At 53.8% G+C, this 26618-nt stretch overlaps 1 protein-coding gene across 2 annotated transcripts in view; it reads right to left on the bottom strand.

The window, feature by feature from the left end:
• LRP5 (LDL receptor related protein 5) overlaps positions 1–7870 on the bottom strand; it is a 97616-nt gene extending 89746 nt beyond the window's left edge. For both annotated transcript variants that reach the window (XM_032879676.1, XM_032879677.1), the window contains exon 1: positions 7696–7870. In XM_032879676.1, the coding sequence (XP_032735567.1) occupies positions 7696–7759 (64 nt within the window). In that variant the 5' untranslated portion in view covers positions 7760–7870. The remainder of the gene's footprint in view (positions 1–7695) is intronic.
• Between the last annotated feature and the right edge of the window lie 18748 nt (positions 7871–26618).

Here is a 26618-nt window from a genome sequence, read left to right as displayed (position 1 = left end):
GGCCCCGCGCTCCAGCCTCAGTAAGGAGGAATCTGGAGGTGGGGGGAGACAGTGGACACTCCATCAGGCTCTTTCTGGAACTGATGTTCTGGAGAAAGTTCAGAGAAATGGCCTTTCCCCCAAAAAGCAACTTGCAAACACAGCTTGCTCTGAGGCCACCCCCATGCTCCCACCGCAGAGAAGGCCAGCTCCTCCCAGGGCCCACTCCGGGGTGGCAGCTGCTGTGCACGCGGACAGGCTAGAAAGCACCCAGGCCCCCCGCTGACATGTTCTGGCCAGGGCCACGCGTTCGGGCGGCCTTTAATGCCTGGTTGAGCAATTCCCTAAGACTTCTACTCTAGGCGGGTACCACCTCCCCACTGGGCTAATAAGGGGGTGCAAGCCAGGTAAGAAATTAAAGTCAGTCACACTTTGTTCTGGAATGAACTCGGGGAGGGGAGCGGTAATTGACGCGGTAATTATATTCTCCTTCAGGCTCACGCTGGAATTAGTTGCAGCAGAGCTGGTCGCCCGAGCAAACGCTGGTGTGAGCCCCGGAACGGGGGTGCAGTGGGCGATCCAGCACACACGTCACCTCTAAACCACTCCACGCAAGAGGAAGCAAAAATATGAAGGCTGGCTCCTTCGTGGCGGAAGATGAATTTACTTCCAGAACCAGAGGCCAGCATGCTTGCCAGAGAGCACGTCTGAAGTCCGGCCCTCTGACACCTGTTGAATGTGGCCATTTACGGTCTCCGGATCAGGAGATCAAAGGATGCAATCTGATCGGCTCACTGTGAAGTTTATCACGAAGGAATAAATGTTCAAGAACAGTCAACGCAATTTTTTTGAAGACAACGAAGGGGGAGTGTTACACTCAGTCTCAAAATTCGCCACGATGCTACCGAGGTTCTAACGGCATACTGGTAAAGACAGACGTCCACAGGCCACAGAGCAGAATGGAAAGCGCCAGGACACGCAGCCACGCCATCCGTGAACACTGCACACGAAACAGTGAGTGGTAGTTTACCTGAATGGGGGGTAGGCTGGGCCTTTCCGTCAAGGTGCTGGGACAATTCCCTATCTCGTGATGGTGAGGGGTGGTGGGGGCGACACACATCAGGGACAGATCAGATCCCTACCTCACACCGTAGACCTCCCCCAAATCAGTGAAAATAATGTCTGAATACAGAGCACAAAACACTAACAGCCCTGCAAGAAAATAAAGGAAAGATGTTTATAATCTGGCGGGAGAGAAATAAAGCACAAAACCCAGAAACCGCAAGGTTTAATGCCTTTATGGTAAGGAATTGCCAGAAATAAGGATGAAAGACTAACTTCAGATCAGAAGAAGAATGTGGAACACATTTCACAGAGCCCCTGTCCACGCCAAAGAAACAACTCCTACAAATCAATAAGGAAAAGATAATCAACTCGACAGAGAAACGGGCTCGGGACAACAGCAGACGATTTACAGAAAAATACATACAAATGGTTAAATGGCCAAGAAGCCAGTCACGAGGGATGCGCCAATCAAAATATGTTATAGTTTTTAAATAAACCGATTTAAGAAAAATGGAATCTGGTCACTGCCAGCTGCGGCAAGGGCACAGAAAAGCACATACCTTCACAGATGCCCAGCAGGGTTTGAACCGCTGTGGCCTCTTTGGAGGAATTGGTCAGTATCGTTACCAGCTTCCAAGTGGATATACTCTGGGACAAGAAACATATCCTACAGATATGCCCGTGCACAAATGCACAGATATGAGTGAACAAGGGGGTCACTGCCGCACGCCATGATTGTAATAGCACGTAAGCATTTAAGTGTTTCTACCTATTCGTAGAAGCAAATGGCCAACAAGTACGTGCAAAAAAAAAAAAAGGCAAAGCAAAGAGGCGTTGAGCAGGATGTGGAGAGACCGGAACTCCCCAGCTGCTGGCCCCTTACATGGGGCAGCTGCTGAACAGCAGACTGATGGGTCCTCAAAAAAAAAAAAAAAAAAAAAAAAAATCCAACACAGAACTACCATGTGGCCCAGCAGTCCCACTCCCAGGCACGTGCCCCAAAGTGAAGGCAGGGACCCGGAGAGATGCTCGCACACCCAGGTTCTCAGCAGCAGCCAGAGGGGTAAGAGCCCCGGGGGCCACCAGCAGGTATGTGGGCAAACAGAACGTGAGCTGCCTACACGGGGAGACAGGATTTGGCCACAAGAGGGAATGGAGTTCTGCCACACGCTACGGCTCGGGTGAACCGGAAACATCAGGCTAGATGAGATCAGCCAGCCACCGAAGGACAAACGCCGTACGAGTCCATGAAAAGGAGGCAGGGAGAACCGGCAGATTCGCAGCCACGGGAAAGCAGGAGGGGGGTGAGCGGGAGCTGTGGAGAGCGACGACAGGGGCATGACGGCTCAGGGACACAGTTTCTGTTTCAGGCAATAAAAAAAATTGTGGAAGTAGGGAAGCTTGGGTGGCTCAGTCAACTAAGCATCTCCCTTCGGCTCAGGGCATGATCCCGGGGTCCTGGGATCCAGCCCCACAGTGGGGGGGGGGGCTCTCAGCGGGGAGTCTGCTTCTCCCCCTGTCCCTCCCCTCTGCCTGCCATTCCCCCTGCTAGTGCTCCCTCTTATTCTGTCAAATAAATTAATCAAATCTTTAAAAAAAAAACAACAAAAAACAAAGAAGGAAACTGAGGTTCGTGGAAGAGAAGTGCACCCCGTACCCCACGGAGAGGCCGTCAGGGGCCCAGGGTGCGTGCGCCGCTCGTGCTGGCTCCTTCCAGCCGGAGGAGCCTAACCAGATGCTCAGGGGGCGCATGAGACCCCAAAAAGGCTAAAAACTACTTTCCTCCCTGAGCGAATCTTGCTTACCTTTAAGCACTAGAAAACTGCAATGAGGCAAACTGAAAGCGCTGAATTAAATACCAACCAATAAAGCAAATAAGAAAATACCCACAAAGCACAGTATGCCCCCCCCACCGCAACAGGTTATCACCACGATAACCTCCCCCGGGGGGAGAGGGGTCCACAGAAAGAGAGACCCCAAGCAAGAAGGACACAGTGGACATGACTCTGGGCACGAACTCCATCTGGACCTGAGGTTCCAGCACACACAGCGCCGTGAGGGGGGCACTACCCTGGCAGACCAAGGGTGGGGCCCGTAGAGGGTTAACTGGCCCCACCAGGTGGGCAAGGCTGGCCTGGGAGCCGCATAGGAGCTGGGGCTGCTCAGGGCTCGGGAGGGGCGGAACGGATGTGCACGAGGGTGCCACGTGGCTTTGGGGAGCAGGACACCCTTCCTCACCAGGGAAGGGTCAGCAGCCAGGTCTGTTCCTGGTTGGAGCTCTAGACAGGTTCAAGGCTAAGAGGCACCCAAGGGGTGTCAAACCAGACTCCCAACAGGTCTCAGCACTCCTGGCTCCCCACTGGGGAAGACGTTCTCCAACTTGACTCTGACCATGCCCTCCAGCACGCTGAAAAGACAACCTGAATACCTAGGGCAGGACCCCTTGGGTGTCCCTCCCACTGAACCCGGTCTTGGGGGAAGAGCCTCCTGGTCCCTCCTCCTGGACACTGGCTCACTGAACCCCACAAGCCAGACCCCACGCCCCACTTTTGGATGACGAACGTGAGGGCAGGAGCTAGCAAACCGCTCCCCCGAGAAAGCAGAGACCAGATCAGAGCCACAGGCAGGACCCAGGGGGTTGGCTCCTGGCCAGACAGGCAGCTGCCTCAACAGGTCAGCGCTGGGACCCACGCTGTCCCCAGGACAGCCCCCCGGCAGGCCTAAGTGTGTCGGCGAACCAGGGACACAGCCCCTGGCTCTCATCAGAGCCTCCCCGCGCTGAGAGCGTCTTAAGCAACGGTCCAAGAAACGGCATAAGCCACAACTGCGCAGTGTCTCTTGGGGCTGTGGCAATACTGAACACGGAGTGAACCCCACCTCCCAGCATCCCTCCCCCTGGAGGCCAGCACCGGCCCTCGGCTTGTCCCCAGCCTCAGCCACCAGCTCTCAAGTCTCCGAACCGAGATGCAGATCTAAGGACAAATCTGTTTGCTCCCAGCCCAGCTTCCAACAGCTCCACCGTTGCAGACCCCACTCGGACAGCAGGGCCCGCAGCTCGTACCTGCGGAGCGGGCCCCAACCAAGGCCAATCCACAGACGGGTGAGTGGACCAGCGAAATGCACTCTGACCAGACGACGAGTACTGCTCAGCACACAATGGAGCAGGGACATATGCTACAGCATGGATGAACCTCGAAAACACGGAGGCTCAGTGACACTTGTGACAGAAGTGACAGAAGCCACTAGACACCAACGGCCTACGTCTCATGTGACTGCACGCATAGAAATGTCCAGAACAGCAAACCCCGTTGAGCCAGAAAGCGGGCTGCTGGCAGGGGAACGGGAAGCTCTTGTTCAATGGGTGTGGGGTTTTATTTTGGGGAGACAGAGATGTCTGTCACTAGATTGAGTGGGTGGCGACACCGTACGGTGAAAGTACTCAACGCTGCAAACTGTATCCTTTTGAAAGGTTCATTTTAGATTATGTGATTTTCACCTCAATTAAAAAAAAAAAAAAATCAATTCAACACCTTTCACCTAGGAGAGACCTGACGACTCCAGCCTACATTCCCTATCCTGTTTCCTAGTCCTGACTAAATTCTTCCAGAAGCTTCCATTGCCTTCAGGAGCACAGCACGACTCTGCATGATCTGGCCTCTGGAGACCACCCGGTCATTGAGGCCAGGACTCTGGGACTGTGAGGGAGAGACCCCGGAACCCACTGCTCCCACAGCTTCACGAGCGGCTTCCGTGTGCCTCTCTTCGCATCGACACAGAGCGCCCTGACAGCCTCATCCGCCACCGCCATTCTGTCCCCACGCTTCATACGGAATCAGGGGCCAAAGAGTCACAGCAGCAAGGACAAGAGCAGACGGAGTGCCAGGCAGGCGTTAACTCACCGAGTGAGTGGTAGGAAGTACTATTAACCCATTTTGCAGAAGAGAAAACTGAAGCCCACAGGGTGAGCTTGGCCAGCCGAGCTCCTCCACGCAGCAAGCACGCCGGCTGACGTCAGCCCATGGTACTCGGGCTCTGTCCCCACTGCTCATGACCTCAGGAGCCCCCACCAGGGTTGCAGCAATCAGTGAGTCAGGACGCTGGACTAGATATCCAAGGTCGCATGCGGAAGAAAAATCCAGATTGTGTAAAAAGCACTTCTGGACCTCAACGCACTGGACACGGAACAGCTTAAGTCAGTCAGCCAAAGTCAAATAGCTCCCGAGTAGGGAAACCCAGGCTGGGCTGACCCCAGAGTCGCCATCCTCAGCCCAGGCTGTGGGGGCAAGCAGCCATGCTGAGTCCTCCTCACCTGACTGCACCCCCTCCCCCCCACCCCTCCCCCCACAGCAGTGTGCAAATTCTGCTAAATGCCTGAGCGGTGATACAGTGCGGCTGAAATTAAATGGGTTCCAAATGCGACAGGATCTCCACAGCAAATGTGGGATCATAGGGGCTGATGGGGTAAATTCTTGGATTTGAACAGGGAGGGTTAAAAGCACATGGGCCCTGCTTTGAAAAACGGTGGGGGGGGACCTCTCTCAGTGGACGCCACACAGCATTCAGTCATGAACTCAGCACCCACCTGCTGGGCCCTTCCAGTGGGCATCTGCGGGGACCCCCCCGGGTGGGGGGGGGGGGGGGGGGGGGTGGTCCTGGACAGGTGGTCCCGTAGCAAGTGCTGTGGGGCCAGAGAGAGGGGAGAGGCCTGTGCCTGAGGAGCTGGAAAAGGCCATTCCCAGCACCGGGACCACTAAAACAAAGGCATTTCCGTGGGCTCACAGCTTTAAATTGCAACAGGAAGCAATCAGGAAAAATAATTAGCTACCAGCTTACTGGCTCCACTCTGGACCAAGGCGTAAATCTGACACAGAAATCAGGGGCACCAGCAAGCACAGTCGAAGCAGTTGTGCAGAAGGAATCCTCCCTCTCCTTCCATTTTAGGACTGGGTTGCCACATTGGCCCGTGCCGTTGACATGCTTCCTAATGTTAAAATAATCAGCTCTATTTTTGCCTCCTACACGACTGAACTCCACAGATGGGATTCCTTCTCCTTAGGGCCTCGAACCACGAAACGACAGGCATTCGACTCCAGCAACGTCACCCCAAAAGGTACAGGAAATCCAAAACAGCAGCAAAGTGAAAAGCAACACAGCCCGCTGAGAAACCCCACCTTTAAAACAAACATCTTCCAAAAAAAAAAAGACAAAAACCTTTTGCCTCCGTGATCCAGGCATTTCCGGAAAGAAAAGAAGCAGCGTTGGCCTGAACTACCCAGATACTGTTTTGTCGTCACCTTGTTTTGCTAGTATCAGACAAGGCCGAGAAATGTAAACACACTCCCCAGGGAGATAAATTTGGGGTGAACCCGCCAGCATTCTGGAGGCTTGGACTGGGAGGCAATGGGACCCGGGGAAACTATCCCCTCCATGCCCCCCCAAACCTCAATGAAGAGGCCGCAGCACTGGGAATGTGACCACAGCGCCTGGCCAGGACACCTCCCGGCAATGTCCCACACTGGAAATATTCAGGGAGACAGCTGTTTGCCTTAAAGAGGCCCAGACAAAGGGACCTGAGCCACCCACCACCGTCACCACCAGCACCACCTCCAAAAATCTGCTCCTAGCAGCAGAGCAGCAGCCCAGGGAGCCCAGGGCTCTGTGGCCCTGTCGGGTTTGGCCAGCCACACTCCAGAAAAACAAAACACTCACGTCTGAAGAGAATGATTTAGGTAGCAAGAGATTTGCTTCAAAACCACATGGCAATCTCCAAATTAAAAGAACATGTGTAGCGTTTCACAGCGCGCTTAGGTTTCCTGAGTCCTCCTGACCTCAACTCCACCCCTTGGGACACACCAAAAGTTGGAGAGAAAGGTCCCCAGCCCTCGATCTCCCAAAGGGTGTGCACAAGGGAGGCCACCAGCGCGCCTCTCGACCACGCCGGGCTCTGCGACCACGTCACCCCGCGCGGCGGCCCCACGAGGCCCCCACTGGCGTGGACACCGGCCCGGTGCCACCGCGGGGTGCTGGGTGGGAGCGGGGGGCCCGGCGGCGAGACGGGTCCTCTGGGCACCTGGCAGGTGTCGGTCCGCTCGGAAGCCGACAGCCTCGCAGATGGCAGGGGGCCGCGCAACAGGCCAGGCCGCCGGTGCCCGATCTGAGAACTTTCTCCGCAACTTAAATCAGTTCTCGGGGCTGGCAGGCCGGCCGCGCGGCCATCGGAAACGGGCTCGAGGAGTCCCCGACGCAGGGCGGCGAGGCCTGTCTCTGGGCCGAAAGTCCCCGCTCTGCGCCGGCCCGCGGCCCGGGGTCCCCACGGTCCCGGCGCGGCCTCTCCCGGCCGGCCACACGCGGCCGCACTCCGGAGCGCGCCCCGGGCCGCGGGCAGGTGAGGACCCGCCCGCGCCGCACCTGGCGGGGTCTGCGCCGCCCGCGCGCTCTCCTCGCCGGCCCGGGGCGCGGGACGGGGCCCGGCCTTCCCGGGAGGGGCCCGGGCGGGCGAGACAAAGGGCCCGCGCGCGGTCACCCCCCCCCCCGGGACGGCGGCGGGCGCCCGCGGCGCGCGCCCCAACTCGCCCCCAACTTGCAAAGTCGCTTCCGCGCGCCGCGCACTTGGCCGCCGGGCCATTGTCCCCGCGGCCGGCGCCCACCTACCCGCGGCGGGGGCCAGGCTGCAGCAGAGCGCGAGCAGCAGCAGCCGCGGCGGCGCCGCCTCCATGTTGTCCGGGGCCGGGCGGGCCCGCGCGCGCTCACTCGGGCTCCATGGCGCGGCGGCGGCGGCGGCGGCGGCTCCTCGCGCGGCTCCCGGCGCCTGCCGCCTCCCCTCCTCGGGCGCAGCGGACCAGGACGGCGGGGGAGGAGGGAGGAGGCGCGGGAGCGGAAGCCGCGCCGCGTCTCCGCCCCCCGCGCCGCCGCGCCCTCCCGCGGGCGCCCCCCGGAGCCCGCCCGCGGCCCTCCCCGCGCCCCCGCCTCCCTGGGGGGCTCCCCGGGGAGGCGGGGGCGCGGGGTCGGAGCTGGCTTGACGGCCCGCGGGGGAGAGGGGCTCCGGGGCCGATCGAGTCCCGGAAGCAGGTGTGTCACCTGTAGAGCGGCAAGGACCCGGCTTTTGCCGGCGGGGAAACTGAGGCACAGGGGGCGGGGCGTGGGAAGGGGGGCACACCGCGGGGCAATTCCTCTGAGAAGCCCGGAGCCAGGTGTGTGCACTTTCCCGCGACCGCAGCCACCCTGTTAGGGTCCGGTCGCTCGGGGCGGCCCCAAGACACCTGCTCTCACCGGTGAGTGCGCCCGGGAGGGCCGATGAGGATGACCGCGAGTCGGTCAGGGGCAGGGACAGAGGTGGATGATGAACAGAGGCAGGCGGGAGCTGCCAGGCTGAGAGTGAGCTTGAGGTTAATTTTTTTTAACTAAATATATACCTTCTATGCTAGTTACAGTACACGAGCCCTGAGCAGTAGACACGCTGTTCTTCCAAATGCGCTTCTAGACCAGCTGAGGCAGAGAGCCCCTCGAGGATGTCAGACCTCACCTCTGGCTCATAAAGCAAGCATGGAACCGAGCACCCCCCTTCCTCCCGGCTCTGCGCCCAACGGAGCAGGCAGCCCGGCTCTGAACCCTCAGGACACAGGAGGGCCTGGGAGGGGGCAAAGCACTGGCTCTGGAACTGGTGGGCCCAAGGTCAAACCCTGGCTCTGCTGCTTCCTAGAACTGGGTGTGCCTTTGGGCAGATCTAAATATAACCTCTGGGGTAGTCTTTTCTCCCTTATAAAATAGGTATAGGGATGCCTGCCTCCAGGTGCCAGAGAGCCAGCTGTAACTCACACGAGCAACCCCATACTCCAGGATATGCACTTGATGCCCGCTGGACTCTTCGTGTATTTGGGACAGCTTTACAAAGCCAGTGGTCAGGCAGAAGTCTCTGTCCTCCTGGGGCTTATGTTCTAGAGAGGGAGACAAAAAAAAAAAAATACAAGAGACAGATTAATTTAAGACAGAAAAACAAAAACACCGTGAACAGACTACAAGGGAGGCCATGAAAAACAGATGGTGTTAGGCTGCAAAGTTTTGGGACATTGTGACTTAGGGAGGTGGGGACATGCTGGCCGCAACTCAGGACCAGGCACGCTGTGGGAAGAGCAGTTCAAGCAGAGACAACATCAAGGGTGAAGGCCTGGGCAGGGGCCCGCCTGGATGCTGGACTCGCAGGAGGAAGCCCAAAGGCCAAGGCCACAGAAGCTGCAGGTCGGGGTGGAAGGGGGCAGTGCTGTAGTAGGAGAAGTGGACGGGCCTGGAAAACACGTCCAGAACTTATCACAAGAGCAGCAGGAAACCATTATAGGGGTTTAAGTAGCAAAACCTGTTTCCTTGCTGTTCCTCACACAGGCCCCATGCACGGGTCCAGGAGCCCGTCCTGCTGCCTCTCCTGGGGCCAGATGCAGACTCCCAGTGCTTGTAGCCTCTCCACTACCAACACCTCTCCACCCTGATGGGTCTCCCACTTCCTGCCATGACCCCCCTCATCCTCCTCTCCCAGCATCCAGAGTGAGCCTGTTGAAACAAGATAGATCACGTTCCCTCTTCTGCTCAAGAATCTACTATGACTCCCATCTCAGAAGAGAGCCGGAGGCCTTATGGCACCTAAGGGCCTGATCCGGCCACATCTGTCCCTTTATCGCTCTGACTTCCTAATGCACTGTCCTTCCTCTTCCTTACCGGGCTCCAGCCACAGAGGTCCCCTTACTGGTCCTCAAACACACCAGACACACTCCTGCCTCAGGGCCTTTGCACTTGCTCTTCTCTCTGCTGGTAATTTTACCCCAGTTTTCCACCTGATTTATACCCTTACATCTTCATCTCCTCATCCAGGCCTCCCCTGACTCTCTTTTGAAAATAGTAAACCGCACCCCCTCCCTCACCCAGCCTGGCAGATACTTCCTGCTCCTTTTTTTTTTGTTTTACTTTTCTCCTGGCTCTTACCAACATCTGACATACTGTTGACTCACTTTTCTGCCCTCCACTAGAATAGAATCTCTAGAGAACAGAGATTTTCATTTGTTTTGTTCTCTGTGTATCCCGAGTCTAGACCGGGAGACAGTAGGTGCTCAATAAATGTTTGTTGAATGACAGAATGAAGCGAAAAGCTCTGACTTAAGTTCATAGAAGGAGCACTCTGGCTGCTGAGTGGGGACAGGACAGGAGAGAAGAGGGGATATGGGAGACTGGTCAGCATATGGGTCCCATGGCAGCAGCCAGGAGAGATGGTGGCTTGGGCGGACAGGGTTGGGGGGCAGGAGGCTCCTGAATGGCGAAAAGGAACTGGGTTCAGCATGCTTTAGGAAAAGCTAATGAGACTGGCTAACGGTGCTGGGGAAGAGCCCCAGGGCCTCTGCTAAGAGGACGCCTCCAACAGCAGCTGGTCCGAAGTTCGAATCAAGGTTCTCCGTCTGAGAAGGAATAGAGGGGAATAGAGTACCCAGTTAGACGAATGATTAAAAGGAAAATGAACCAGAGTAAAAAGGACACACAGACAGACATTGAGATTCTTGGTTCTCAAAGAGGGAGATGGAAAGCTTGACTCTCCAAATGGGAGAATTCAGAAGACGCCGTGCTGGGAGGGGATGGCGGGGCCGGGGCTGCGGGCTCGCCCCACGGTTTCCTGTGCTGACCCCGAGATGCGGAAGGTGAGGAGCCAGCAGAGACCACCCCCCTCCCCAGAGGGGAAGGACCGAGCCCCGGGTCTCAAAGCATCAGAGCAAGATCCTAGGTTGCCTGACTCCTATCAGAACTTTAGAAAAGTCATTTGCAGAGAACACTGGAGAATGAATCCCTATGTGATTCTGTAGGATTCCATCGTCACGAGGGCAGTAATTTTTAGACCCCTCACTCACGTAAGAAGCAACCGGAGAACGTGCTAAGCTCCCACTTCCCCCCAAGACTGCCTGTCCCAGCTCGCCACCCCAGCGACCTTGCTTCAGCCCTGCCACGCGAAAGCGTTGGCTCTCAGTTCATCGCTCAGATGCAAGTTCCATCCCAGTGAGGTAACGGGCTTGGTACCTGTTGGATCTAATCGTTTCCGGGGACAGGGGCTCAACTGGGGTCCATTTAGGGCCCATCAGAGGATGACATCTCAGCCCCGGGACACTTGGGGGAAAGGGCCTTTTTGGTTTCCCTCCCAAGCTGGAACATGCTGACTCTGGGGAGAGTTATTCTGGGCACGAGCGCCCTCCTGACGGCGGGTCTGGCCACTGTGATCAGAGGTGTGCTCTGGGGTCCCAGTGTTCCCGGGCTTTCCCAGCCACAGTCATCCTCCTGAGGGCTGCTCGGTAGAGTTGCGCGGTGGGAACGTCGCTGAGCCCCGCCGGCCTCTCCCCTGCACCGCTGACTCCCAGCCACCTGCGCCGGGGCAGACGAGGGATGGTGGCCACTGCTGAGTGGGGGTGGGCAGTGGAAGGCTTAGGTGGCAGCGGGCATGGTGGCATGGAGACAGCTGAACTTCAGAGCCTCTGTATCCGCATTCGCACAATGGGATTGGTGCTGTCTGATCGACTTATCTGCCGGTGCTGGCGTGAACCTCGAGTAAGAGGAGACACGGAAAAAATGCTATTTAGGCTTTAAAACCAGCCCAAATGTGGGTTGTGATTGACATGGGCCCCAGACAGGGCGGGACAGTCGACGTGCTGGCACCCACTCAGTGTCACCTCCCCACCTCGCCTGCTCCCTCGCATAGTTGTCGCCAGCCCCGACCTTCCGCAGCCCTGAGCATCAGCCCTCCTGATGGTTCGCAGCCGTGTGAGCTGTGTCCAAGGGGACCGTGTTCTTGACCGAGGTGAACCAGGTTCTGGTCCACCTCGTTTTCTTTTCACTGCAGATTAAGAAGCTGTCGTTCCGGTTTCATTTTCCTTTTAAGGCACTTTAAAGATACCTGTAGTGGGTTGCATGGTGGCCCCCCTTCCCCAAAAAAAGACATATCCCACATCCTAATCCCAGGAACCTGGGCACGTTAGCTTACGTGCACAAAAGGTCTTCGCAGGTATCATTAAGTTAAGGATCACAAAATGAGGAGATCATTCTGGATTATCTGGGGGGACCCTAAGCCCAGTGACAGTTATCCTTACACCAGAAAGACAGAGAGTGACTTGAGACAGAAGAAGAGGAGAAAGAGAAGGAGCACCCTGTGTGACCACAGAGACAGGGATGCGGCCACGAGCCCAGGAGCACCTGGAGCCCCCAGAAGGCAGAAGAGGCAGGAACGATCTTCCCTCAGAGCCTCAGAAGGGAACGCAGCCTGCTAACACCTGCGTCTCAGACTTCTGGCCTCCAGGGTGCGAGAGAATACATTTCTGCTGTTTTAAGACCTCCAGCCTACGGCTTGCTACAGCAGACACAGGCCAGTAGTACGGATCCTAATTTTCTCAAACCCATTTTACAGGGAAGGAAACTGAGGTCAGAAAGGTAAGGGTTTGTCCAGGGTACCATCCCCGAACTGTCTTCAGACCATCAGGGTAAGGTCAAGGAGTTGCAACAGAAATGCCTGCAAAGCCTAAGCTGCTTGCTGTCTGCTCGCTCACAGACACATTTCCCACCCGCACTCTGGGGAGTCATATGGTAATGCCTGTTCTGGAAAAATAAAGCCACGTTAAGAGGATCAAGGGATACCAAAGGCAACATCCGTTGGCAACATCTGTTGACTGGGAGAAGGGAGGGAGTGAGCCTTGCAGCCAGCGGGGAAGGCCAGTGCAAAGGCCCAGAGGCACAGTGAGGGGCCAGAGGAGCCAAGCAGGGAGAGCCAAGGTCAGAGAGGAGTGGGCCAGCTCTGCGGGGTCTTGGAGGCCTTCCCCTCACTGAGTGAGGGGGCTCCAAAGAGGGCCAGGAGCAGAGGGAGCATAGGATCTGATTTCTGTGTTATGGAATCTCTCCGCTACTGTGTGGGAAATAGGCAGCAGAGGCAGGAGAGCAAGTGAAGGGGCCCCTGCAGGGATCCGAGTTCAAGGTGGTGGGGACTAGGATGGCAGCAGCGGAGACAGTGAGAAGTTGTTGGGTTCTGGGTCTCTCTGGGGAGAGAGAGGACATGCAGAGCAATATCGAGGCTGAGAGAAGGAGTCAAGGATGCTGTCAAAGCGTTTGGCCCGAGCCCCTGGAAGGCTGGGCAGCCATTCATTGAGATGGTGTTGCTGAATGAAAGGCAAGAGACCGGAGGCTCAGGGTGTGGCGTCCTGCCAGTGAACTCATCTAGCTATTGACTTCCCAGAGGAGGAGTAGAATGGAAGGGTCTGGGATTCAGGGACGGGGGCTGGGGTGGGCATAGCAACGCGGGAATCGTCAGTGTTAAGGCCAGGATCCTGGAGAGGCATCCAAGCCGAAAAGGGTCCAAGATGGCTCATGGGGGCCTCCAAGCTCAGAGGTGAGGGGACCAGGACAGAGGGGCTCCCAGAAGCCAGGGGAGAAAGTGAGTGGAGGGCCAGGGCCAAGTGTGGCTGCTGCCCAGATGAGCAGCCTGGGGATGAAGACTCGCACCCTGGACTCAGCAGATGGTGGTTGTCTGTGACCTTGAGGAGCCATTTGGAAACGCACAGCGGCTCACATGCACCTGACTTTTCCCCAGCGCCAGGCAGGCAGCGCACACTTAATTGAACACGGAGGACTCCCCGGTGGGGGCAGAAAGCACCTGGGCCCACGCACCTCGGTGGAAATTGAGGCAGCTGCCACACCTCTCTGGTCACTCTCAGGTGCAGTAAGGTCCTTGGGTCATTTCTGGTCCCCAAAACAGCATTGGTTAGCGTCTGCAATTCCAGTGGTGGCTTAAGGATCAAAACTAAAGTTTATTCAAAGTCATTTCTTCTCCCTTCCTCCAGCTGGACTGGGCTGGGGGCAGGGGAGCCCCAGCATGAGAGGGCCAGCTGGCCTCTGCTCTCCTTCTCAAGGCTGGAGCAGGGGAGGGAGGGACACGGGGGAGGGAAAGGACAGGGGCGGGAGTGGGGGGAGGGGGCAATTGAAGGAAGGACAGGCATCCCTGTGACCCAGCTTGGCTCCTGTAGGTTTGGAGATTCCAAATGTTGATCCTTTCCCTCTTGGGGTCTTTGTGGACACCTTGGCTATTTCTCAGATGCCATCTGACCCCTGGACACATGACTGCCCAGTTCCGTGGCTGGCCAGGCAGGTACAGCTGCCTTGACCTTTAATTCATCAGGCACAGAGCAAGACCATGGGGACCTGGGGCAAAAGCACAAAGCAGGTCCTGCACTGTGCCTGCCACCTAAAAGTTGAAAATCCCTCTTGAACACATCGATGTTGGATTTTTTTTTTAAGATTATTTATTTATTTATTTGACAGACGGAGATCACAAGTAGGCAGAGAGGCAGGCAGAGAGAGAGAGGAGGAGGAAGCAGGCTCCCTGCGGAGCAGAGAGCCCGATGTGGGGCTCGATCCCAGGACCCTGGGATCATGACCTGAGCCGAGGGCAGAGGCTTTAACCCACTGAGCCACCCAGGTGCCCGGATTTTTTTTTTTTAAATAGAGGGATTTTCCTAAATTAAAAGAGACAAAAGAGATATCCCGTCTGATATATCCTGCTTAAAAAAATAATTTTGGGGACACCTGGGTGGCTCAGTTGGTTAAGCCACTGCCTTCAGCTTAGGTCATGATCCCACCGTCCTGGGATCGAGTCCCACATCGGGCTTCTTGCTCAGCAGGGAGCCTGCCTGTCTCTCTGCCTCTGCCTGCCGCTCTGCCTGCTTGTGTTCTCTCTCTCTCTCTCTCTGACAAATAAATAAATAAATAAAATCTTTAAAAAAATAATAATTTTGATGATATTAAAAATTATGAGCATCTTTTAAAGATTTTATTTACTTAATTGAGAGAGAGACAGAGTGAGCAAGAGAGAGAGGGTGCACGAGCAGGGGGAGGGGCAGAGGGAGAAGCAGACTCCCCGCTGAGCAGGCAGCCCTATGTGAGCGGAACCAAGAGTGGGACGCATGACCAACGGAGCCACCCAGGCACCCCATAAACATTTTTTTAGTTGTGACAAACTGTGTTTGTAGGAGAATTTTCCTAGGAGATCTCTTCCAAACTATTCAGTGGAGAAACACCATATGTCCTCGATATTTATATTTCTGGCAAATGTGGCAACAAAACCTTAGCAAATTTAGAATCTGGGTAGTAAAATTCTGGGTGGTCACTGAAAAAAAAGTTATAAATGAGACTATGAAACACTGAATGTTCTGTCCTTCCTAACATCAGGAAGGCAGTGCCACGTAGAATCGTCTGGATTCGAGGGAGTTCTGCGTTGGAATCTGGTAGCAAGAGTCAGGTGAGCTCACCTGACCTCTGCCCCAGGTGACATCAGCAGGTGGGAGGGTGGGTCTGAGGGAGCCCAGCGCACAGCCCGGACTCTGGACTCCGAGCCCAGTGTTGCTGGAGCAGGGATCCAGGGTCCAAGGTGGGGTGGGGGCACTCCTCCTGCCAGGCTAATCCCCTTCCTTTCTCAGACCACCTCTCCTTCCCCAGGAACTCACCTCCCGCCAGGACCCCTCCTGACACTGCCCCTCTCCCAGCTCTACCCTGCTCAGCTTCAACCCAGAGCGAGGGTTTGCCCTCTCAAGAAAGCACAAGCCAGGCTCACCACTCCCCTGCATTCTCTCCTCTCTGTCCCCTCAGCTGTCAAGACACTCCAGCCCACCATCCACATGCACCACCTCCCGTCCTCACCTCCTGCTCCCTCAATCCTGTCCCTGCCGTGATCTTCCCATCGCCAGCCCCAAAGGCCATTCCTTCTGTCTCTTGCTTCTAGATTCTGCGACTTCCTCCACCCCAGGCCTCCCTCCTATGCTTCCTTAAGTCCCCTCCAACTCCCCTTCAGTGGCCCCCCTCTCCCAGTCCCAGCCCCTCCTGCCCACGTACTCCCTGCTGCAGGCCTGGCCCCCCACCCTGCAACTTTTGTCCATCTCCACTGCTAGCTACGGCTCCCAGGCTCTCCCCACCACAGTCTGGCCATCAGCATCACCAGCCTGATGGTCCTGAAAGGCCCATCTGACCGTGGCCTCCCTACACATCAACCCTCTATGGCTCCCCAGCGCCCCATGGCTCCTGCTTCTGCCAGGTCCCAGGTCTGGAGCATCTTCTCCTGCTGGCATCCATCCCCTACCTGCCAGCAAGGTACAGATTCTCCAGGTTCGTCACGGTCCTCCCAGGCCCTGGCTCTCTGAGTCTAGTGGCTGTCCTTTTGCCAGTGTGATAGTCACTGGGTGAGGCCAACAGACTCAGACAGGGACAGGGGAGGGGCAAAGAGAAAGTAGGTTCTGCAGAAACTCCACGCGGGGGAGGCCACCACCAGCCATCACTGAGGGTGAACCAGGTGAACTTTGCCCTCACTGAGGGTCAGCTGGGACAGGCAGCCCTGGAGAGGCCGGGTGCCCCTGGTAGGAGACAGGGTGTGTGCTTGGAACGCTGACTCTCAGGTCTGGGGCCAGGCACAACTGATTTCTGGGGTGCGGAGGGGAAGGGGATCTGTAGGTAGGCAGGCTGTAGGGGCAAGGACCCAGACAGGAGATCCGCCTGAGGAGGGCTTTGCACTGCTGGAATACTGTGCATTGTTCCCTCGGGGCGCTCCAGGAGCCCAGTCAGGGGCTCAGCCCCTCCCTTCCTGGAGGACACACTCCCTCCCAGTAGAATCCTGGGATGTGGACACCCTGGGAGCCGTGACAAGGGAAGTCATGGAAGGCACTCAGGGAAGGAGGCTTTGCCTGGACCAGGTGGAGGAGGGCGTGAGTCTCAAGGCTGAGGGCACACCCAGGGGGTCTTGTGTCCCTACTAGTCCCAGAAAGTCCCCTCCGTTCCCCTGCTGAGGTCTCAGAACAGCAGCCCCTAGGCTCTGGTGGGAGTGGCCTCAGCAGGTCAGCAGGAGAGCCGGGCCTGGCACTGCTGGAGCGTCAGGGTGGCCAGGATGAGGAACCCTCACGAAGCTGGTGAGGGAGACCCTGGGCTTGATTGCTCCTCCCTGGGCCTTGGCCCTCAGCCCTTATCAGGTGCAGGAGGTGACGCTGAGAGCCTGAGGTTGGGGATACCTGGCCATGGGGGACGTGCCTCCCGCCAGTGATCATACGTCCTTCCTGTTTTCCTGTGATTCTCTGACCAAAGATCACAGCGGGCAGTGGACAAGGGCACCGAGCGCCTTTGATGGGCGGCCCCTGGCTTTCATTCAACAAAGCTCTGCAGACTTTGTATGGTCCTGTTTTCGCCCTTCGAGGAGGAAGCGGACCTCAGGCCTTCTCGCTGATCGCCCTGTGCCAGAGGCTGCAGGGCCAGCTCTCCAGGAGCCCCGCGGAGCTCCTAACAGCCTCCTAACAGCCTTTCAAGGAAGCTCTCACTTATTTATGCCCATTTTGCAGAGGGGGAAACTGAGGCAAGGGCCAAGGTGGGTGACTTGACGGAGGTTCCTCAGTGACCAAGGGATGGGACTGCAGACTCCGTTATTTCTCCTCTCCACAAGGCTCTGCGTCCTTTCTGGCGAGAAGCAGCTGGGGCCAGGGAGGGCTGACAGAGGTGTCCCAGGGCTCTGGGCGCTCCGGGTCCCCCGGCCTGCAGTCAGCCATGCGGCCAGGAGGGGGCAGCAGCCTCCTGCCCGGCCTGGCTCCTCCGGGAGGTGGGGGAACCAGCGAAACCGCTCTTGCGAAGGCGGACCCGCCCCCCACCAAAGAAACCACAGCACACCAGATGCCGTCCTGATAAGAGGAAAGAACGCGGGCTCGCTGATGGGTGGACGCTGCTGGAATGCCCGCTTGGGCAAGCTGTTGAACCCCCCTCCCTGGGGTCCTCAGTTTTCTAGTCTGTGGTAATCGTATGGGGGTAATGGTAGCCGCTGGCTGGGCTGTGTTGGGGACTGAGATCACCAGGTAGCCAGACCTGCAAAAATCTTGCCTGAAAGCCTCAGGTTCCCATTAGTGACTAAAGGGTTGTAACAGAAAGAATGCTCCAGAAAAAAAAGAGAAAGAGAGACAGAGAGACAGAGAGAGAGCAGAGAAGGAAAAAAAAGAAAAAACAACAGCACACATAAGCATATATGTGAAGATGACTCTTCTTTTTTTTTTTTAAGATTTTTATTAATGGGGGCGCCTGGGTGGCTCAGTGGGTTAAGCCTCTGCCTTCGGCTCAGGCCATGATCTCAGGGTCCTGGGATCGAGCCCCGCATCAGGCTCTCTGCTCAGCGGGGAGCCTGCTTCCTCTCTTTCTCCGCCTGCCTCTCTGCCTACTTGTGATCTCTCTCTCTCTGTCAAATAAATAAATAAAATCTTAAAAAAAAAAGATTTTTATTAATGTATTTGAGAGAGAGAGAGAGAACATGGGGGGGCGTCCAGAGGGAGAAGCAGACTCCCTGCTGAGCAAGGAGCCCAATGCAGGACTCGATCCTGGGATCCCAGGATCAGGACCCGAGCCGAAGTCTGTCGCCCAACCAACCAAGCCACCCCAGTGCCTCAGAGATGACATTTTTTTTTAAAGGTTCTATTTTTACATGATCTCTACACCGAACATGGGGCTCCAACTTAAGAGTCACAGGCTCATCCGACTGAGCCAGGCCAGTGCCCTCGAGATGACATTTTTTTTTTTTAAGATTTTTATTTATTTATTTGACAGAGATCACTTCTAGGCAGAGAGGCAGGCAGAGAGAGAGGGAGAGAGGAGGAAGCAGGCTCCCCACCGAGCAGAGAGCCTGACGCAGGCTCGATCCCAGGACCCCGGAATCACGACCCAAGCAGAAGGCAGAGGCTTTAACCCACTGAGCCACCCAGGCGCCCCCCGAGATGACATTTTAACTGCAAAATTGTGGTCAGAAGCTTCTGTTTCTGGCAGAATGACAGGCTAGATATCCAGAGGGCACCTCTTGATACAGAACATGTAAAAATACTGAAACAGGGCACCTGGGTGGCTCAGTGGGTTAAAGCCTCTGCCTTCAGCTCAGGTCATGATCTCAGGGTCCTGGGATCGAGCCCCGCATCAGGCTCTCTGCTCAGCGGGGAGCCTGCTTCCCCCTCTCTCTCTGCCTGCCTCTCTGCCTGCTTGTGATCTCTCTCTCAGTCAAATAAATAAATAAAATCTTTAAAAAATACTGAAACAATATTAATTTTTAAAAACTTTTTTAAGGCATGGTGGAGTTGGTAGGACAGTTGGGACATCTTCCCGGCCAGATGTAAAAAGAAAGCCATATTCATATTTTTGAGACAACGGGCAAGTTGAGCCCTGATTATAGCAGGAATGTAAACACTGATGATACTAGGGAATTATTATTCTAAATTTTTGGTGTGTGAATACAGATGTCGCAGCTCTATTTTTTAAAGAGCTGTCATTGTTTGGAGACTCGTACCCAAGTATTCAGATGGAAGAGCCTTGTGTCTAGAATTTGCTTCAAAACCATACTGCCTGCCTCCTCCTCCTCTCTCTCTCTGCCTGCCTCTCTGCCTACTTGAGATCTCTGCCTGTCAAATAAATAAATAAAATCTTTAAAAAAATAATAATAAATAAAGTGGTCCCCATCAGTACTGCTCCACAGAGCCTGACAAAGCAAAGGAAACTCAGGAGCAAATGAGCTTCAGATCAAGCCCACAGAGGCTTCCCGCCAATGAAGCGAAGGAGCACATGGAGAACGTCGGGAAATGAGCCACCATGAGCAAGCGCCAGCAAGAAGAGCAAACTGTGGTCCAGAGCCGTGAGGGCTGCAGACCCTCAAGTTCCAGAGAAAGTTTGGTCACGAACCATTAAAAAAAAAAAAAAAAGCCTCTTCGATTGTTTGAAAAAATAAAATAGGGGGCGCCTGGGTGGCTCAGTCAGTTAAGCATCTGTCTCTTGATTTCGGCTCAGGTCATGATCTCAGGATCGTGAGATCGAGCCTCACGTAGGGCTCTATGCTGAGTGGGGAGCCTGCTTCAGATTCTCTCTCTCCCTCTGCCCCTCCCCCTGCTTGTGTGCTCTTGTCTCTCAATAAATAAAATCTTAACAAAAAAAGAAAACAGGATACTGAAAATATGACAAAGAAGCAAGAAACTGTCATATTTTCAGAGAAATTACAGAAAAGGACTAAAGAAGAATTCCGGAAATTAAAATGATCATTGCAGCTGGGAACCGAGTGGCCAAGTTAAGTGGTGAGTGTTGTGGAGACAGATGGAAGAGAATGCCCGGAGTGAAGTCAGAGAGACAAACAGGTAAAAAAAGGAAGTTAGCTCCACGTTTCTGGTGGGAACATGCAATGGTGTGTTCTACGCTGTTTCTACGGGAAAACATTCTGGAAGATCTTCCAAAGGTTATACCCAGCACCACCACGTTCCCAGGCATCTACTCAAAGAGAAATGAAGGGAAAAGTCCACATGAAAACGTGCACACTGGGGTTATTCCTGATAGCCCCAAAGTAGAAGCAACCCAAATGATTAGGTATCGATATTGTATCGATAAATCCAGAATGTGATTTATCGATACAAGGGGATATTATTTGGCAATAAAACAGGGAGGAATCTCGAAACTGTTATGCTGAAGGAAAGAAGCCAGGCACAAAAGACCACATGTTGCATGATTCCGTTTATTTGAAACAGCCGGGAGAGGCAAATCCGCAGACACAAAGCAGGTTAAAGGCTGCCAAGAGTGGGAAGATGGGAGGATGGAGAGTGGCTGCTGATGGCCGTGGGGTTTCTTCTCAGGGTGGCGAAATGTTCTAGCGTCAGTTGAAGGGATGGTTGCACAACCCTGTGAACGCATGAAAAACTATCGTATTCTTCGCTTAAATAGGTGACCTGTGTGGTATGTGAATCATAGCTCAACAAAGATTTTTGTAAACGAGAGGAAGGGACACGGGGTTAGGGGGCAGGTAAGTAGACCTCGCAGAGCACCAGCCTGAAGAAGGAAAAGCCACAGAGGGGCAGAGGCTCTACTCATTGGGCTAATGGTTCAGAGTTTGCAGAAGTTTAAACGAGTGATCGCGGACCCGAAGTCCTCGGACTCAGAAAACTCAGGAAATCCCAAGCAGGAATTTTATTTATTTTATTTTATTTTTTCAGATTTTATTTACTTATTTGTCAGAGAGAGAGAGCGAGAGAGAGAGAGGGAGAGCACATGCAGGGGGAGCAGCAGGCAGAGGGAGAAGGAGGTTCCCCACTGGGCAAGGAGCCTGAAGTGGGGCTCGATCCCAGAGCCCTAGGATCATGACCTGAGCTGAAGGCAGACACTTAACTGACTGAGCCACCCAGGCGTCCTTATTTTATTATTTTTTATATTATTTATATATTTTACATAATTTTATAAAAATTTTATTAAAATATTTTATATTTATATTTATATATTTTATATATTATTTTTAATAATAAATGTGTTCCCTGCATGTTTATTTTAAGATGTTATTTATTTATGATTGGTTTATGTTAGAGAGAATGAGAGAACATGAGCGGGGAGAGAAGCAGATGGGGAAGCAGACTCCCCGCTGAGCAGGGAGCCCAATGCAGGGCTCGATCCTGGGACCCCAGGATCATGACCTGAACCAAAGGCAGATGCTTAACTGACTGAGCCACCAGGTGCCCAGCAAACAGGATTTTTTTTAAAAAGAAAGGAAAAGAAACAAAGAAATCCACACCTAGACACATTCAGGCCCAGTCAAGAGACAGAAATCACATAGTCATTGAACAAGGAAAGTTTATGCTAAAGAAAAAATAACAGGGAGGGGAGTGAGGGGGATGGGGGAGCAAGAGGTTCCAAAGAACACAGGAGCAGCAGAAACAAGGACTGAGACAAAGGGCCCAGCAAAGATGTTCCCCAGGCGGAGATCCAGCCCTCATCCAAGAGGGCAGAAGATGCTGGAGAGGTCACCAAGGTGTGGTGCCAGCAGCACTTCCTGGAAACCCACCTTGAGTGCCAGGAAAGCCTGTCGTGGCGAGGTGTCCGACTGGTGGCCCTCCTGGAGGAAGCTGCCCAGGGGGGCAGGGCAGGAACACACAGAAGCAGGACAAGCAATGGGTCTTCTGCCCCCTGCCCAACAGCCAGACCGCAGGACAGAAGAAAGAGCTCCCAAAGGTGGCCAAAGGGAAGGCAGAATGCACATGGGCCAGTGCCCACCAGCCCGGCAGCGGGGTGGGGGGCAGCAGCGGGGGAGGACCTCAGAGCAGAAACACCTGCACGGCACATCCTAGACCCAGCACAACCATCTTAGAGCTCGGGGCCAAGGAAAACCGTTTTCAGACAGGACGGAGAGAGTTGGCCAACGCACCCTCAGAAGAGACGCTGCTTGAACACGTTCTTAGGGGAAAGGGAGGCAACAAAAGTGGGAAACATTTGGTTAAAACAAAATAAATTGTACGCAGTAGTGGCAATGTCCGCTGTGTGTGTGGGAGGAAGCCACGTGAGCCTGAGAAACCGTAGGAAAGTATTGTGGGTTTCTTCGTTTTTCTCACTTGTGTAGACGAGTGTGGACCCACGGGTATCGGGTTTATTCTTTGGGTCCTAATTGCGTACTGCCCTTCTTTATTTTGTGAGCCCAGCTGTTGCAGTGCTGGTCATGGGAGCTCTGTTCTTGGCTCCTGTCCCTGTAACGAACGTGCCGCCCCCCGTGCTTCCCTAATGTCTGGCCCCATAAATATTCTGGGACCATCTTCAATTTTCCCTGCCCCAGAGCTAAAATCATCTGTTCTCCCAGGAGCCCTGGCTCTTTTGATGAGAGAACAGTATTTAGAAACCAAGATCTGAGTACTAAGTCTGTTTCATCTTGTTTTTTATTTTAATTTTTAATTTATTTACTTATTTATTTATAGAGAGAGAAGATGCACACCTGCAGGGTGGGAAGGGGCAGAGAGAGAATCCCAAGCAGACTCCATGCCCAGCATGGAGCCCAACAGGGAGCTGGATCTCACGACCCTGAGATCATGACCTGAGTCAAAATCAAGAGTCGGATGCTTAACCAGCTGAACCACCTAGGCTCCCCTGTATTTTAATTATTTTATTTTTTTAAGATTATTTATTTATTTATTTGACAGACAGAGATCACAAGCAGGCAGAGAGGCAGGCAGAGAGAGATGGAGAAGCAGGCTCCCTGCCAAGCAGAGAGCCCGATGCGGGACTTGATCCCAGGACCCTGAGATCATGACCTGAGCCGGAGGCAGAGGCTTAACCCACTGAACCACCCACTGAGCCTGATTTTAAAATTTTTATACCTTGGGTTTTCTATCTATTTAATCATATTTGCTACCAAAGAGAGAGAGTTTTACTCCTTCTTTTCCAATATGTCTGTGTATTACTTCCTAAGCATCTGCCTTCGGCTCAGGTCATGATCCCAAGTACCCGGGATCAAGTCCTGCATTGGGCTCCTTGCTCAGTGAGGAGCCTGCTTCTCCCTCTGCCTGCTGCTCCCCCTACTTGTGCTCTCTCTATCTCTGACAAATAAATAAAATCTTTAAAAAAAGTCAGATATCTAACCGACTGAGCCACCCAGTCGTCCCCAGATTTCTGTAGTTCTACCTACTGTTCTTTTTCCGTTCCAGGAGCCCCTGTGGGATGTCACCTCACATCTAATCCTGTCTTCGTAGGCTTATCTGGGCTGGAACAGTCTCTCGGACTGTCCTTGCTTCGGCTCACCTGGACAGTTTCCAGAAGCACTGGTCACAAGTCTGTACATAGAACGTCTCTCCTTTGGAGTCTTTCCCCTCATGATTAGACAGGGTTTAGGGGCTTGGGGAGGAAGGCCACAGAGGTTCATCACGTCACATGAAGGGAACGTCAACATGACTGGCTTACCACCGTTCATGCTGACCTTGACAGCCTGGCTGAGGTGTGTGTGAGATTTCCCCACGGCAAAGTTACTCACTCCCTGTTTCCACACTGTGCTTTTTGGAACGAAATCCCTCGGGGCAGCCCACAGATAAGGAAGGACGAGGTTCTCCACCTCCCCAACAGTGGGCCCATCTGTATAAGTTATTTAGAATTCTGTGGGGCGCCTGGGTGGCTCAGTGGGTTAAGCATCTGACTCTTGATCTCAACTCTGGTCTTGATCTCAGGGTCATGAGTTCAAACTCTGTGTTGGGCTCCATGCTGCGTGTGGAGCCTATTAAAAAAAGAAAAAGAAAAAAAAAAGAAGGGTATTTAGAAACCAAGATCAAGGGCAAGGTGCATCTTTTTTTTTTTTTATGTTGATTGTCTTGGGCTTTCTAGCTGTTTAATCATTTCAGCTAAAAACAGAGAGAGGGAGAGAGAGAAAGAGGATGATTTAACTATTTTCCCCCTACATTTATACATATTTTTTCATTCTTCTTTTAACTGCGTCTTTTATTTTGTTCTTTACATTTTTAAACTGGAAATACAGTCACATGGAATTCATGAGATACAAAAGAGTAATTGCATTTTATATGCAGTTTTTATCTTTTTTTTTTTTTTCACCTGATACTATGTCCCGGGCACCTCCCCATATTCTTCGCAGTTCTTCGCAGGCTGGTGGGGGCCAGCGCTGTTACTCCTGTCATCCCTACCCCATTTCTAACCCCCTTTCCCTTCTGGAAGTTCCATCCTTCGCAGCAGAGGCCTTCTAGATCTGACTTGCAGATCTCTGTTCTCTTTCGTGTCAATTTCCATTTTCACTATAATTTTGCTTTCTGTTCTCGGCTTTCCATCTGATCTTTCAGAAGGTTCTCACCTGTGACTATTGTTTTTTCATATTTCCTCTTTTGAATTCTTAATGTTGGAAATGATGTCTTTTTGGTTTGGGGAAACTGTACATGGCCTATGTGCGCCCACTGTGAGGCTCCTGTTAGACTCTCCCAGGCTCTTCTGTGAGCTCTGACTCCGTGGAAGCCCCCTTATTTGGCTTGCCCTCACTCTCTGGAGGCACTGAAGTCCACAAGCCGACTGCCATTGATTTCTTCGCCAGTGCAAATGTGGCTTCTGATAGGGCAGGCTTTAGAGTTGTGCAGTGCACCCTAACAGACCCCCCCCCCACACACACACACGCTTCCTCGCCTGGGACTGAAGCACTCGTTCCCTGGCGGCTTGAAGCTCGGGTGGCCAGCTGCTCTCAGTGGAGTCCTTCTCCTGAACTTGATCCTGGACAATGGAAGCTGCCTGTCCCAAGGTCATGGCCCCTTCCTGGGGCAGCTGCATTCAATGACTGGCTGATGTCGGGGCATAAAGGCTCAGCCCCAGCCCCTCGTCCCCCTGCAGAGAGCCCTGTAGAATGACCTGAGGCTGTGCTCTGGCCCCATCTCAGTCCAGAGGCTTCTTTTGTCTATTTCTGCATCCTGCACTTCCCCATGGGTGTCCGTCCCAAAAACCTGCGCGATAAACCTCTTGCACTCGAACCCAGGCATCTCCAAGTCTGACTTCCAGGGAACCTAACTGCAAACGTGTCTCTTGGGCAGCAGAAAGCCCACACGTAGTGGACGACAAGGGAGCCTTTGTTCGAGGGGCCTGGCTGCAAAGCACTCAACAAGCCGGGCCCTCCACAGAGCTGTGCTGGGCAGGGCACTGTCTTTTCCCAGCTGCAAAGCTGAGGCTACTGAGTCAAGCTTGCTACAACAAAGAAGTCAACCACCACCGCTCATGGTTAGCAGAAGCTCAGGCAGGCCAAAGGGCGGGAAGGTTCTATTTCGGGGGAAGGGAAGGCTCCAGGTGTGCCCTGATTGGAGGCTGCTGGCCTGGGAAGTTGTAGGCAGACTGCCTAGAAGTGGGGCGTCCTACCTGACTGGTGAGGGGAGCATACTTGGCTTCCCATGGCTGGCCTTCAGTGAAAGCAGGGACAATTATGGAGTTGGGCAGTTGTTAATAAAATCCTGGCCATACCGGGCTGGTTGTTATGAGAGTGATGTTTACCTTCCTGCGTTGTTGCTAGAGATCTCGGTGTGGCTGCCTGCAAGTCTGGCTTCGAGCAGGCTCCTTTCCTGGGTCATGATCTCACGGTCAACGGTTTGAACCCTGCACCAGGTTCCGGCTTGGCATGGAGCCACCTGTAGAGTCTTCCTCCCTCCCCTTCCGCCCCTTCTCCTGCTCATGCTTTCTCGCTCTCAAATAAATAAATAAATAAATACGAACTTAAAAATAAACTGATATGCACCTGATAACATAGCCTTTTAGTAAGTAAAGCAAAAATGGATAGAACACCAAGGAGAAATGGAAAAGCTATAATTCACAGGATAGTTTAACCCTTCTCTCTCACTAATTGACAGAACAAGTAGACAAAGAATCGGTAAGGATTTAGGAGATTTGGAAAACATAAATAGCGAACAGCTTGATTTATGGGTATAGAGCACTGAAGAGCACACATTTTTTTCAGGCACACTCAGAACATTTGTGCAAAGTGACCATATCCTGGCCCATAAAACAGTTCCAGCAAATCTCAAGGGATGAAATACTACAGCACATTCTCTCTGACCGCAGCACAATTCATCTAGAAACCAAACCAAAACAAAAAGTTGGGAAATCCCTATTTGCTGGGAAATGAAGAAACACACATTCAAGTAACAAATGGATCCAAGGAATAATTCAGACAGGAATTGAGAAATACTTTGAACGAAAAAAATAATAAGAATACTATATCCCAAAACTGTGGGGTACAGTGAAAGCAGCACAGAGAGGGC

The sequence above is a fragment of the Lontra canadensis genome, unplaced genomic scaffold (genome assembly GCF_010015895.1).
Source record: "Lontra canadensis isolate GAN:19392208 unplaced genomic scaffold, GSC_riverotter_1.0 scaffold66, whole genome shotgun sequence".
NCBI lineage: Eukaryota > Metazoa > Chordata > Mammalia > Carnivora > Mustelidae > Lontra > Lontra canadensis.
The sequence above is the reverse complement of the archived record's forward strand: the minus strand, read 5'-3'. Positions and strand labels throughout refer to the sequence as shown.